The sequence below is a fragment of the Semicossyphus pulcher genome, unplaced genomic scaffold (genome assembly GCF_022749685.1).
Source record: "Semicossyphus pulcher isolate SPU_LCO1_2020_fin unplaced genomic scaffold, fSemPul1.0.p SCAF_18, whole genome shotgun sequence".
Classification (NCBI taxonomy): domain Eukaryota; kingdom Metazoa; phylum Chordata; class Actinopteri; order Labriformes; family Labridae; genus Semicossyphus; species Semicossyphus pulcher.
Window position 1 is genome coordinate 26,770,001 of NW_027211691.1, and position 12,500 is coordinate 26,782,500.

At 47.0% G+C, this 12,500-nt stretch overlaps 3 protein-coding genes across 5 annotated transcripts in view; 2 read left to right on the top strand and 1 right to left on the bottom strand.

The window, feature by feature from the left end:
* LOC138595723 (receptor-type tyrosine-protein phosphatase mu-like) overlaps positions 1 to 3,182 on the top strand; it is a 155,801-nt gene extending 152,619 nt beyond the window's left edge. For all 3 annotated transcript variants that reach the window (XM_069667100.1, XM_069667101.1, XM_069667102.1), the window contains one exon: positions 1 to 3,182. This exon is cut by the window's left edge and continues 39 nt beyond it. In XM_069667100.1, coding sequence (XP_069523201.1) covers positions 1 to 15 — 15 coding nt within the window. In that variant the 3' untranslated portion in view covers positions 16 to 3,182.
* An 834-nt stretch (positions 3,183 to 4,016) lies between these two features.
* LOC138595984 (zinc finger protein ZFP2-like) lies at positions 4,017 to 10,031 on the top strand. The gene is made up of 4 exons (XM_069667536.1): positions 4,017 to 4,420; positions 4,621 to 4,859; positions 6,967 to 7,287; positions 7,621 to 10,031. Exons 2-4 carry the CDS (start codon positions 4,634 to 4,636, stop codon positions 9,048 to 9,050), a joined length of 1,977 nt encoding a protein of 658 aa, XP_069523637.1. The 5' UTR covers positions 4,017 to 4,420; positions 4,621 to 4,633; the 3' UTR covers positions 9,051 to 10,031.
* Positions 10,032 to 10,126: 95 nt separating this feature from the next.
* The window catches only part of chodl (chondrolectin), a 14,032-nt gene continuing 11,658 nt past the window's right edge, over positions 10,127 to 12,500 (bottom strand). Inside the window, exons 5-8 of the mRNA XM_069667103.1 lie at positions 11,184 to 11,234; positions 10,792 to 10,872; positions 10,622 to 10,718; positions 10,127 to 10,208 (exon numbers count right to left, since the gene is read on the bottom strand). Coding sequence (XP_069523204.1) covers positions 10,127 to 10,208; positions 10,622 to 10,718; positions 10,792 to 10,872; positions 11,184 to 11,234 — 311 coding nt within the window. The remainder of the gene's footprint in view (positions 10,209 to 10,621; positions 10,719 to 10,791; positions 10,873 to 11,183; positions 11,235 to 12,500) is intronic.

Sequence of the window (12,500 nt, forward strand, 5' to 3'; positions counted from 1 at the left end):
CTGAACTCTGCTTAGCCTCAAACACAGACGCTCCTTCGTCCTCCTCTTCCTCCTCTGTGTACCAGGAGGAGGAAGAGGTTACTACTGACTGAAGATGAGGAGGAGGAGGAGGACTGACGGAGAGGAAGAGGAGGAGATGATTTTGCACTGAACTCTGTTACTCACCATCTTTTATTTGTTAGTGTTTTTGTTTTATTGATGAAACTAAAGGAACCAAAACAGCGTCAGACATGAAGACAAGAGTCTGCTTTTGTTTTTTACATCCGAGTGGAGCATCCTGTTCAGCTGCAGACTTACAGGATCTACCTGAACTCTCTCACCTTTCTGTTTACACCGTCAGTGTCGGCCATTTTCAAAACACCTTTCAGCTTCTGTCTGTTTGATGCCGAATCGTTTCAGTGTTCTGATAATACCACCTTAAAGTGAAAATACCACCTTAAATAGACATCAGCCATCCATTATCTATTCCGCTTATACTGTTCAGGGTCGCGGGGGGGCTGGAGCCTATCCCAGCTGTCATTGGGCGGGGTACACCCAGGACAGGTCAGCTGTCAATCACAGAGCTGACACACAGAGACAACCTTTCGCACTCACACGCACACCTACGGGCAATTTAGAGTCACCAGTTAACCTTACAATCATGTCTTTGGACTGTGGGAGGAAGCCGGAGAGGGAAGCCACGCATGCACAGTGAGAACATGCAGACTCCACACTGAAGGGCCCAAACCGGGGTTTGAACCAGTGACCTTCTAGCTGTGAGGCAACAGCGCTAACCCCTGCACCACCATGCAGCCCCTTAAATAGACAATACCACCTTAAAGTGACAAAATCACCTTAAATTCTGGTTCACTGCATCACCAAAGACAGGAGAGCACGTCTGTCGTTAAAATATCTCATAGTAACAAAGAGTATTCAGGGACGCTGGCGGGACGTGGGACATGGTTGTCAGTGCTGAAACACAAAATGCATGATGGGAAATCTGTCTGTCTGCCGGCAGGGGGAACCGGAGTGAATCATAGAAACTCATGTGGACTAAAATGATCAGCCTGAATTCAGATGTAAAGGCAGAGGAGGATCAAAGCATCACCGACTCCTCTGACAGCTAAGCCCCTCCCCAACAGTACCTGTCCATTCACAGCAAAGCAGCACTTAATGAGACGCCCTGTTAAAGCAGTTTGCACCAGACAGCGCACAACAGAAGTTAACATATTTAAGCCCCTTTTAAAAAGAGCTGGAGAACAATTCACTGCAGCCACAGTTAGCTACAGTTAGCTTCATTAGCTCGTTAGCTACCTCTGAGTTGTTAGTTACAGTTGTTTAGTCAAATCAAGAGCTGTCAATGTGAAACAGCGAAAATGTTCACAAATCACTGGGATGATTAAATCTGCACTGTTATCACTGTAAATAGTGTGTGTAACATGTATGTGTTGATGAGCAACAGTTACTGGGGGGGCGGGGCTTAGGGAAGGGCCTGTTTATAAAACACATTCATTGTTTTTTTGCACTGAGTTTGGTTGATGTTCAACTTCACAGAGATTCAAGAGAGTGTCATCAGCATGCAGTGAAAAGGAATGAAAGAGGACTGAGACATGAGCCATGAGGATCAGTGTACATTGTGCTGGTTATAAATTAGGACACAGAGCGACAGAGGTCACTGACACACAGGTGGAGGTGAAGATGCTGCAACAATCAAGACAAGAAGATGAGTATTTGACAAGTAAATGAGAGACTGATTAAATATCCAATCGTTACATCCTGATTAAACATCTGTCAAACTGTCTCTAGTCCTGATAAAACAGCCTCACCTCAAGCTCCACTTGAGCTTTCAGCCTCATCTCAGATTTAGTTTTTGCAGTTGTCAGCATGATGAGAAGAATCAAAGAATAAAACATCCACATCATCATGAAACACAGCGAACTCAACCTGCTGATGAGGACTCCTGGTGGTCGAAAGCACTGGAGGAAAGCCACTTATCCAGATCAGATTCTTTGTTCTCATCTTTTACCTGAGTAAGATTATACACATTCAGACGTTACAGAGTCCATCAGAGTCTTCTTCTGTGGTGTTTGATCCTTACACAACATCGACCGCTCCGTCCTCAGTTTGAACCCTTCAGGTTGTTGTTTCTGTTTTCTTCAGGTTTGTTTTCTCCTCAGCAGCGGGACGATGTTTTGGTCGGAGGCGACTTGTTAATAATGTAAATAGAGCAGCAGGAAGCAGGAAGAAGAATATTTATTCCTTCAGTTGTTCTCAGTGTCGATGTTGTCGTTGTCATTCTTGTGAAGCACAAAGAGAGAGACAATCATGTTCCTCCATCAGAACCAAGGACAGATCAGGAACCTGCAGCCCTGCTGACATATGGCACTGAGTTGATCTAACCCTGCTGATGTACGGCTCTGGGTTGATCTGACCCTGCTGACGTACGGCTCTGGGTTGATCTGACCGTGCTGACGTACGGCTCTGGATTGATCTGACCCTGCTGACGTACGGCTCTGGATTGATCTGACCCTGTTGACGTACGGCTCTGGGTTGATCTGACCCTGTTGACGTACGGCTCTGGGTTGATCTGACCCTGCTGACGTACGGCTCTGGGTTGATCTGACCCTGCTGACGTACGGCTCTGGGTTGATCTGATCCTGCTGACGTACGGCTCTGGGTTGATCTGACCCTGCTGACGTACGGCTCTGGATTGATCTGACCCTGCTGACGTACGGCTCTGGGTTGATCTGACCCTGCTGACGTACGGCTCTGGGTTGATCTAACCGTGCTGACGTATGGCTCTGGATTGATCTGACCCTGTTGACGTACGGCTCTGGGTTGATCTAACCCTGCTGACGTACGGCTCTGGATTGATCTGACCCTGCTGACGTACGGCTCTGGGTTGATCTGACCCTGTTGACGTACGGCTCTGGGTTGATCTAACCCTGCTGACGTACGGCTCTGGATTGATCTGACCCTGCTGACGTACGGCTCTGGGTTGATCTGACCCTGTTGACGTACGGCTCTGGGTTGATCTGACCCTGTTGACGTACGGCTCTGGGTTGATCTGACCCTGTTGACGTACGGCTCTGGGTTGATCTAACCGTGCTGACGTATGGCTCTGGTGCTGATGAGAACTGTATTGTAATGAAAGCTTTTATTTATGTTGTATGATCCAAAATATTACGAATAAAATTCTGTATACACTATTCGGCTGCAGTCTGTTGCCTCATTGATTTGTATGTTTGTAAGCTATACATTTATAATATCCTATGAATAATTTTTAATATTTCAGTTGTTTTTCTGTAAGTAGCTTTTGTTTTTCGTCTAATTTAAAGCCTGAAGCCTTAATAATAAAAGTCCTGTCTTATCGGTAGCTGAAACTTTAAGTGCAATAAAACAAATGTGTTATTGATCAATTATTATCACAATTTTCTGAGTTTAAAGAGTAACTGCACACTTAAACATGTTTTTTGAGCTGTAATCTAAATTATTTTGCTGTACTGTGATAATACACATCAATGGTGTTGATCTTGAAAATTATTCTCACACACGCCATCTACTGTTTGAAATCAGCCCTGGACCTTGCTAGTCGATGGTGACGTGGAGTCGACTGTTTGCGACAAAGGAACGAAATGAAATTTATGAATTAAAAGGAATGTTAATGCCTGTCAATCAGATCCACGCCCACGCTCCTCTCAGCTCCTTGCCCACTTTGAGCATTCTTCAAAATTTTGCAGCGGGTGGCGTTACACTTTAATATCACCAGTAACCACAATGTCCCATGGTTTTGGAAAATGTTAATATTTCTCACTATTTCATCTCGTGTAATCGCCGAGAGATTAATTAAAATAATAACAGTAGTTTAGGCCTTAATCCTTATATTTGTATTTATGCTCCACCGTGTTGAAATAAATTGAAATGAGTTGCAGTGTGTGTTCCGGCCTGCGGGGGGCAGCATAAACCCGCCTCAGCGTACCTCCTGCCGGAACTGGTGAAGAACAGAAGAAGAAGAAGTGTTTCCGGTTTGGCCCGTCGTGTTGGTGGTGTTTTGGTGTTTCTCAGTCTGAAGTTAAATCTGTCATCTGTGTTTAATCTTTCCTGGACATTAAACCTTCCTCACGCGCAAAGTGTGACCCGCTCAGCGTGCAGGTAACATGGACACTCTCACTGCTTCTGTCGGGCGGGGGACGTTAGTCGGCTGCTGTTAGCATTGTGCTAATGTTAGCATGTAAGCGAAGATTAAACGGGGGAAGTTTGACTTTTCTGTTCCTCCTGCTGGCAGACAGACTGACAGTTACACAGACAGACAGACAGACAGACAGGGTTTATTGTCAGAACACGAACAGTGAGTTAGTTTTATCTGAGGACAATAAAACAGTCAGACTGGTTCACACACGGATCATCTCCAACATGTTGAGGAAAGTCAACCTGAAGCACAGTGAGTGTGTGATAAGCATGAACACACACACACAGACATACACTGTACTGTTAGACTTGTAACTTTGTACTGGAAGAGAAGCTCTTAGTCACTGAGGTTGTGTCCTGGTGGCTAAGCTAGTGGAGCTAGCTGTTAGGCTAACTGTGAGCATGTCGAGTCTCAGTCTGACAGCAGCATTAAGGAGGTTTCCTCTCTTGCAGCTCCTGTTTGAAGATGTCGTCAGGACTCCTGGATCCTCCTGGAGGAGAACAGCTGTGTGTCCTCCTGCTGGGAGCCAAAGGAGAGGAGGAGGAGGAGGGGAGGAGGAGGGAGGTGGGCTGCCAATGGGAGAGTCCGGAGGAGAGGAAGGAGGTGGGCTGTCAGAGCGACTCAGCAGAGAGGAGAGATGCTGCTGTCCAGGTGGACCTGCTGACTCAGCAGCTCAGCTGGAGACACACAGGTGAGACTCACCTGCAGCTCACACACTCATTTACAGCGTAACGAACTAGCACACAACGACTGTCTGAGATGTCTTCTTCTGTGGTTTCTAAGCTTAATCTGAACGTCAGAGATAATGACCTCCTCAATGAATAACTGGAAGAAATGAATGAATAACATCCGTGTGTGTGTTCCAACATGGATAGAAGAATGCATCAGTCTGTAGTTCATCCAGATGCAGTGACGTGTTTCTGACAGCAGGGAGCAGCAGAGCCCCTCTGATCACCGCTCAGCCACATGTTTGATTCACAGATGAATCTGATCTCACTGATGTCTTATTAACATGAAAAGTCCAAAATCAGGGAATAAAGTCGAGTTTTCTTACAGTAATCGGTGCAGTGAGCGTCGGCACAAGCTTCAGGATGACCCGCAGCGTCAGTCACGCCATCATTATAGCTAACATTTTAACTTTGAGCACAAAGTTTAGTATTTGCAGAAGAGCACTCTGTGACTTTAGTCCGACTCGGTGAGTTTTTTATTTTTTGTAAACACTGCTTATTAGTTTTCTTGTATCAGTACTAGAACCCGACCGATTTAGCAGTCGAACGATTTTATCTGCCGATATTCGCACTTTTAAGATATATCGGTATCGGCGTCCATGTCCTGCAATGTGCACTGATGTAACCTATTTTAACTTTTGCATTGCTGTGAAGAATGCCACTGTATCTCCTGCCTAACAGAGGGCGCAGTTTAAATGTTGACAGCATGAGCCAGACTCTCAATCTATTATAGAAAATACGGCTGAAGTCAAGAAATGAAACGGCCTCCTCACTCGTGGTTACAATTATAAACCAGCACAAAAATGTCAATTAGCAACATATGCAGAACATATGTTGTAAACAGACACATTAAAAACACTAACAAATATTTGTTTGCATTTTGGAACATCAATAGCAAACTTAACAACTTAAACTACTCAGTCAGCACGAGGCAGCAGGCATGATGGGAAATGAGGACGTCCCTGTCGCTGCCAGAGTGCGCGTCACAGCTGAGCAGAGCAGCACACACAGCGAAGGGAAGCATCAGGAAGCATCATCTTTCCCATACAGAGCGAAACATTGTGAACAACAAACTCATGTTGAAATCACAGTAATCAGCCAAAGCTTGCTTTCAGAGCACCGCTGTTTCTACCCTCTGCGCATCTAAACTGCGCTGACGAAATCCCGTGTGTACAGTCTGGCTCTCAGTTAGTTTGAAGTTCGATAATAACGAAGGTACAGGAGCTTTAAGCTTTATTGTCTGCTAGTTTCACAGCGGTTACGCTCTAAACAACAAGCTTACACGTCTACACCTCCGTACACCCCGCAGGAAGATACAGGGTTTTGTGTTAATAAGCCATCGTCGCGCTGCTACCAGGTGTGTGCGTCTGTCTACTCCGCCCTCAGCACACCTGCAGCTCCTTACAGCAGTGAGACGCATGCGGACTGTTCTTATTCACAGAACGGAAAATTAAGTTGTTATAGTTACGATGTTACGGTGCTACAGACAGACAGAGAGCAGAGAGACAGCCATGTCACCGTGATGTTACGTGTTGATTGAGTCCCGACCTGCGGACTGTTGGCTGAGCTCCAGACCTCTGCCCCGCGATAGACAGTCCATAGATCGTCCCAAATGCCCCAAACAGAGCAGAATAATAAGAATAGAAACACAGACGGAGGGCAGATCCTCTGCAGATACAGACACCAGCTCACACTTCTCCTTCTCTCTCTCTTTGTGTGTTTGTGTGTAAAACTCACGTCTGTTTAATTTGATGTTTTATTTTGGTGCCATTTCAGCTGCTGCAGAAACACTATTTTATTAGAATTTTGTATGTCATGCAAATGTGACAACAACTTTTCAGATTTGGAATCTTAATATTTTAATTTCAGAGACAATTTGAACATCTGTGAATATATCGGCCGATATATATCGATATCGGAATTTTTTTACTCCCTAATATCGGAATCAGCATCGGCCCCAAAAATCCAATATCAGTCGGGCTCTAATCATGATGAATGACAAACATTCCCTTTAGACTTTAGTCGGACTCTGTGACTTGGGTCAGACTGAGCCCATCTGTCTGTGTGCAGGTTCGTCTGAGATGCTGCTTCAGTGCTTCGCAGTCAGACCAGATGGACCAGACGGGGGCGCTCTGCTGCAGCACTGCACCACCAACCGGACCAGAACCAGAACCATCCAACCCGCCATCAAGCTCTCCCCTGAACCCGCCCAACCCAGGCCCAGGGCGCAGAAGAGACCGCTTCCTCAGAACTCCCCCAACAGGAGTCGGGCTCAACAGCGCCGCCGCCGTGTGGCGCCTGTTACTGACCTCCACCAGGAGGAGGAGGAGGAGGAGGAGGAGGTGATGGAGGAGGACTCAGGTGACCCCATCTGGACTCCACCTGAGAGAGGTGAGGCTTCAAAGTTAGTTTTTATTTGTGTCAGACTAAACGTGGTGATGTTTCTGTTTAAACTTGAATGTGAAATCATTTGCATCTGTTTTAAATGTTATTAAATTCACTTTTATAAAGTCTGATTTGTTTTATATTAAAATGATTAAAATGTTTTATTTGTTTACTGGAAAACATTTGAAGATCTTTTATTCACAACATAAATGTCATTCATTCTTTTATTTTGAAAAAATAAATAATTTAAAATAGTTACTTTTTATTGTTTTCTCATCAGAACGTTTCATCTTTGAACTCTTCCTTACTCTCTAATTTCCCCCGTGTCTCCCCCCTCAGATATCTCTCACCCTTCTCCCGCTGCTCTCGGTGATGTGCAGATGGACTCATTGTCCCAGCATGCACCTCTTCATGTGGTGAAGCTGGAGCCTGACAGCACAATGTGCGACGTTTGCGGTAAAGTGATGAAGAATAAGTCGAGTCTGGCGCGACACTCCTTCATCCACACGGGGAAGAAGCCATTTTCCTGTCACCTGTGCGACCTGCGCTTCAATCGCCGTGACAACCTGCAGCACCACCTGAGCCGGCTGCACCCCAACGGCATCGCCAAGCTGGAGAAGCAGCGCGAGGTGCAGGCATGGCTGTGTGCTGTGTGCGGCAAAACCTTCAGCTGCAGGTCACGGCTGAAAACACACGAGGTCATCCACTCGGGGGTGAAACCGCACCGCTGCGACCTCTGCCCCAAAGCCTACATGAGGACCAACGACCTCGAGCACCACAAGAAGATTGTCCACGTGGATGGCGGCGCCGAGGCCCAGCGGCAGAGTTCGCTGCTCTGCGACCTTTGTGGCAAAGAGTTCAAATGTAAGTCGCAGCTCGCCGTCCACTTCCAGACGCACACCGGAGAGCGGCCGCACCTCTGCGACATCTGCGGCCGCAAGTTTGGCCGTCAGTACCAGCTCAAACGCCACAAGGTCCTGGTCCACGCCAACCGCCTCAATGGCCAGGACGACGGGACACCTGAAGCGCCGTTCGCATGCAACGTCTGTGGGAAGCGTCTGAAATCTGAAGCGCTCCTCGCCGCTCACACCCGGATCCACTCAGCTGACAAACCTCACCGATGCGGCGTCTGTCTGCGCAGCTTCCAGCGTGCCACCTGCCTGAAGCAGCACCACGTACGTGTTCACCTGAGGGTCAGAGTCAACGAGTCGGTGCGAGCCCCCGGTCGCAGGAAGAGCTCGGCGGCGAAGACATTCCCATGTCCCATCTGCAGCAAAGTTTTCAAATTCAGGTCTCTGTTGGCGAGTCACTCGCTGATCCACAGCGAGATGCGACCATACGGCTGCGACTTCTGCAGCCGCAGCTTTAGACGCCTCAGCCACTTGAAGAGGCACCGCGAGGTCGTCCATGCCAATGGAGCGCGACCGCTGCAGAGCTTCGTCTGCCACATCTGCGGCAAAGACAAGAAGTGCCGCTCGCAGCTCGCCAGACACGTCATCATTCACACCGGGGAGCGGCCGTACGCCTGCGACCTTTGCCCAGCCCGCTTCAACCGCAGCGGGAACCTGCAGCAGCACAGGAAGCGCATGCATGGTGTGGGGGCAGAGCCTACAGAGGAAGCCCCGCCCATCCTGTTTGATGATGACATGATGCCTGCTCTGACTTATAAACAGGAAGAGACGGTGGTTGCTGTGGACGCCGCAACTGAAGTCTGCCAGGCTGTGATGAGCGACGGGACAGACACCGATCAGCAGCTGGTCAACACCTGACACTAAAACAACGTCTGAACTGAGCATGCTCACAGAGCCCCGCCTTTTCTTTGACCTTTAACCTTTAAGTTTGTGACTCTGAAACGGTTAGGGAACCGAACCTGAACACAAACCTGAGACGGCCTGAATCCTTGAGTTGTGTGAAAGATCTGTGACACCTTAATAAACATGAGATCAGCACACACCTCCTCTCCTTCTCTCTCTCCTCCTCCCATACCTGCCGTGCAGTGTAGTTGTACTCAAATGGAGGCAGCTGATTGGCTGATTCTGTGTCTGTTTGGACCAATCAGAGACGTGTTGACAGGAAGCGTTTTATTGTTGACAAACATGAACAAACGTATAAAACACACAAACATGACGACAGAGCGTGGATGATCGATCACATGGTCACATGGCCGCAGGCTGACAGGTGCTCTACAGGTTTAATGATGAATGACATTGTTTTATTATTACATGAAAAGTTATTAAATTAACCCAACGGGACAAACAGAGTCTCCACCCTCTCTGCTGCTCATCACTCCCCCGTCAATAACGACCAATTGAACAGAATAAGGGGGTTTGGGGGGCTCACATCGACCAATCAGAGCTGAACAGCACACAGGTGAAGTGAGACAGGAAAAGCTGAAAGGACAGGGTGGAAGGAAATGGAAGAACAGAATAAAGAAGGAGAAAGAACAAGGAAGGACAGGTGAAGGTAAGGAGCCATAGAAGAACAGGTGACAAGGAAAGGAGGTGGGGGCAGAAAGGTAGAAGGCAGCACAGAGCAGGAGGAAAGGAAGGAAGGAAGAAAAGATAAAAGGAGATAGGATGGAAAGAGGGAAACACCTGTACAGCAGGTGAGCGTACATGAGTAGTACTGTGTGTAATCTGTACTGTAGTATGAATACACAGGAAGCAGCAGCTGATGTGCAGGCTTGTGTTCGTTAGTGACACAGGAAGTGACTTAAGCAGCAGCTGTGATGACATCATCTTCTTCTTGAAGCCGTGCCCCCTCCTGCCTGTCAACAGCCTGTAAGGAAGCTGGTTGGTTGAGCTGTGGAGTGAGGTCACAGTGCTGCAGTGATGTCACGGTGATGTCAGACCTCCATGCTGTCCGCTTTGGGCGTCCTGGAGATCCACAGGTTTGATTGGTCGACACCGGTCTTAATGCGCGGAGAACTGCAGGGACAGACCAGCATCAGTGTTACCATGGTTACCATGACACGCATCATCACCACCTTCATCATCATCTTCACACAAACTGCAGCTTTATCATCAGACTGTCAGAGAGTTCAGAGAAAAGCACCAGATTCAGCAAGAAACACCTGAACTGATGCCAGACACACGCACGCACACACGCACACGCACGCACGCACGCACGCACACATACACACACACAGGGCAGGGAGCCAGGAGCGGCTGAAAATCAGCTCCTGTTAACAAGACGTGAGTGTTTGACCCGTCATAATCAGAGTAAGCAGCACACACACACACACACACACACACAGCCCTGCATCCTCAGCATTAACAGTAGTCACAGTGTAAGCAGATTGAGCAGCAGTGGCTGCTGGGAGTTGTAGTGTCTGTCTTACCTCCGGCTGAGCATCTGAAAACAACACGTCCCAGAAGCCACTAGGATGAGCAGCAGCAGGGGGATTGTGGGAATGATGACGTAAACGAGCAGCATGCCTGAACAGAGACACACGACAGCATGAGACCAGAGCAGGGTCCGTCAGAGGTCAAAGGTCACAGCTGTTTGTACCTGAAGCTCCAGCCATGGTGACCTGAGGGGGAATCTCCTCACCACCTGACTGATTGACCACTCCTCCTCCTGCTGTGGCCTCTGCACACACGCGCGCACACACACACACACACACACACACACACACACACACACACACACAAAGGGCTCAGAGGCTGTAAACTGTCGATGGTCAGTGAAGTCTTCAGTGTCCTTACAGCACATGTATGTTAGGGTCAGGCTGCTCCTCTGAGCACCTGTAGGACCTGCTCTCATGTGTTTTATATATTCAGGAGCATACACACATACATATCATCCACATAGGTCTAAATATATAAAAGATCAGTTTTCCAGTGATTTATTTTGAATAAATGAAATGTCAGTTATGACCTTATAAGAAGTTTCATGCTCACCTGTGCCCCGCCCTCCTGGTGTGTCAGTCAGTTTCTTCACACGTTGGCTCTCTGATAGAAACAGAAAGAGGAAGCAGGAGGTACACTACGATCAGGTGTTAACGAGGTACCTTCAGGGTTAACTCCCAGTTTTCAGTACTATGAAGGTGGTTCACTTCTTACCGGGGTACATCACCATGGTAACTTATGAACACCTGACCTGCTCTGGAGCAGGTGATGTTGAAGATAAGAGATCAACCTGAACTAAACACCACCTACTGACCAATCAGGTCTCTGATTCAGGATGAGGGAGAGAGGGCGGTCAAACACTTCCTGTTTACCGTCTGGTTTTATGAAATATGTTCATGACAGATATTAATCGAGCTTCACTGATAAACATCTACTACAGAGACTGATCACAGCACTGAAGCCTGGTACCTGATGGACTTAAAGGATCAGAAAGTAAACTTTAAACTGCTTTAAATTTTACTTAATTACTTAATATTAAACTATATTTTATTAGCTCAACCTGTCTTTGAGACCCGATTCCAACCAAGCTGCTTCAGAAAGTCTTTCCCTCAATCAGCACTTCTTTACTAGATATGATCAATATGTCTTTATCGACGGGCTATGTACCCCAGCCTTTTAAACTAGCTGTAATTAAGCCACTTCTTAAAAAGCCTACCCTAGATTCAGGCACCTTAGCTAACTATAGACCTATATCTAACCTTCCTTTTATCTCAAAGATCCTTGAGAAAGCAGTCGCTAATCAATTATGTGACTTTCTTCATAACAACAGTTTATTTGAGGACTTTCAGTCAGGATTTAGAGTCCACCACAGCACTGAGACAGCACTGAGAGTTTCAAGTGATCTACTTCCTGCTTCAGACGGAGGACTTCTCTCTGTACTCGTCCTGTTAGATCTTAGTGCCGCTTTCGACACGATAGACCATCACATCCTGTTACAGAGACTAGAACAGTTAATGTTCATTACAGGATCTGCATTAAGTTAGTTTAAATCTTATCTATCAGATCGATCTCAGTTTGTTAATGTTCATGATGTGTCCTCTATGCACACCAAAGTTAGTCATGGAGTTCCACAAGGTTCTGTGCTCGGACCGATTCTTTTTACCTTATATATGCTTCCTCTGGGTAACATCATGAGGAAACACTCCATTAATGTTCATTGTTATGCAGATGATACTCAATTATACTTATCTATGAAGCCAGATGAAACCAATCAGCTATCTAAACTAGAAGCATGCCTTAAGGACATAAAGATCTGGATGACTAGAAACTTTCTGCTACTTAATTCAGACAAACTGAAGTTATGGTGCT

Excerpts from the sequence above, each read along its gene's own strand:
- LOC138595984 (XM_069667536.1), top strand. The coding sequence starts at position 4,634 with ATGTCGTCAGGACTCCTGGATCCTCCTGGAGGAGAACAGCTGTGTGTC. Across the intron at positions 4,860-6,966 it reads GCTCAGCTGGAGACACACAG|GTTCGTCTGAGATGCTGCTT; the intron begins GTGAGACTCACC and ends GTCTGTGTGCAG. Across the intron at positions 7,288-7,620 it reads CTGGACTCCACCTGAGAGAG|ATATCTCTCACCCTTCTCCC; the intron begins GTGAGGCTTCAA and ends CTCCCCCCTCAG.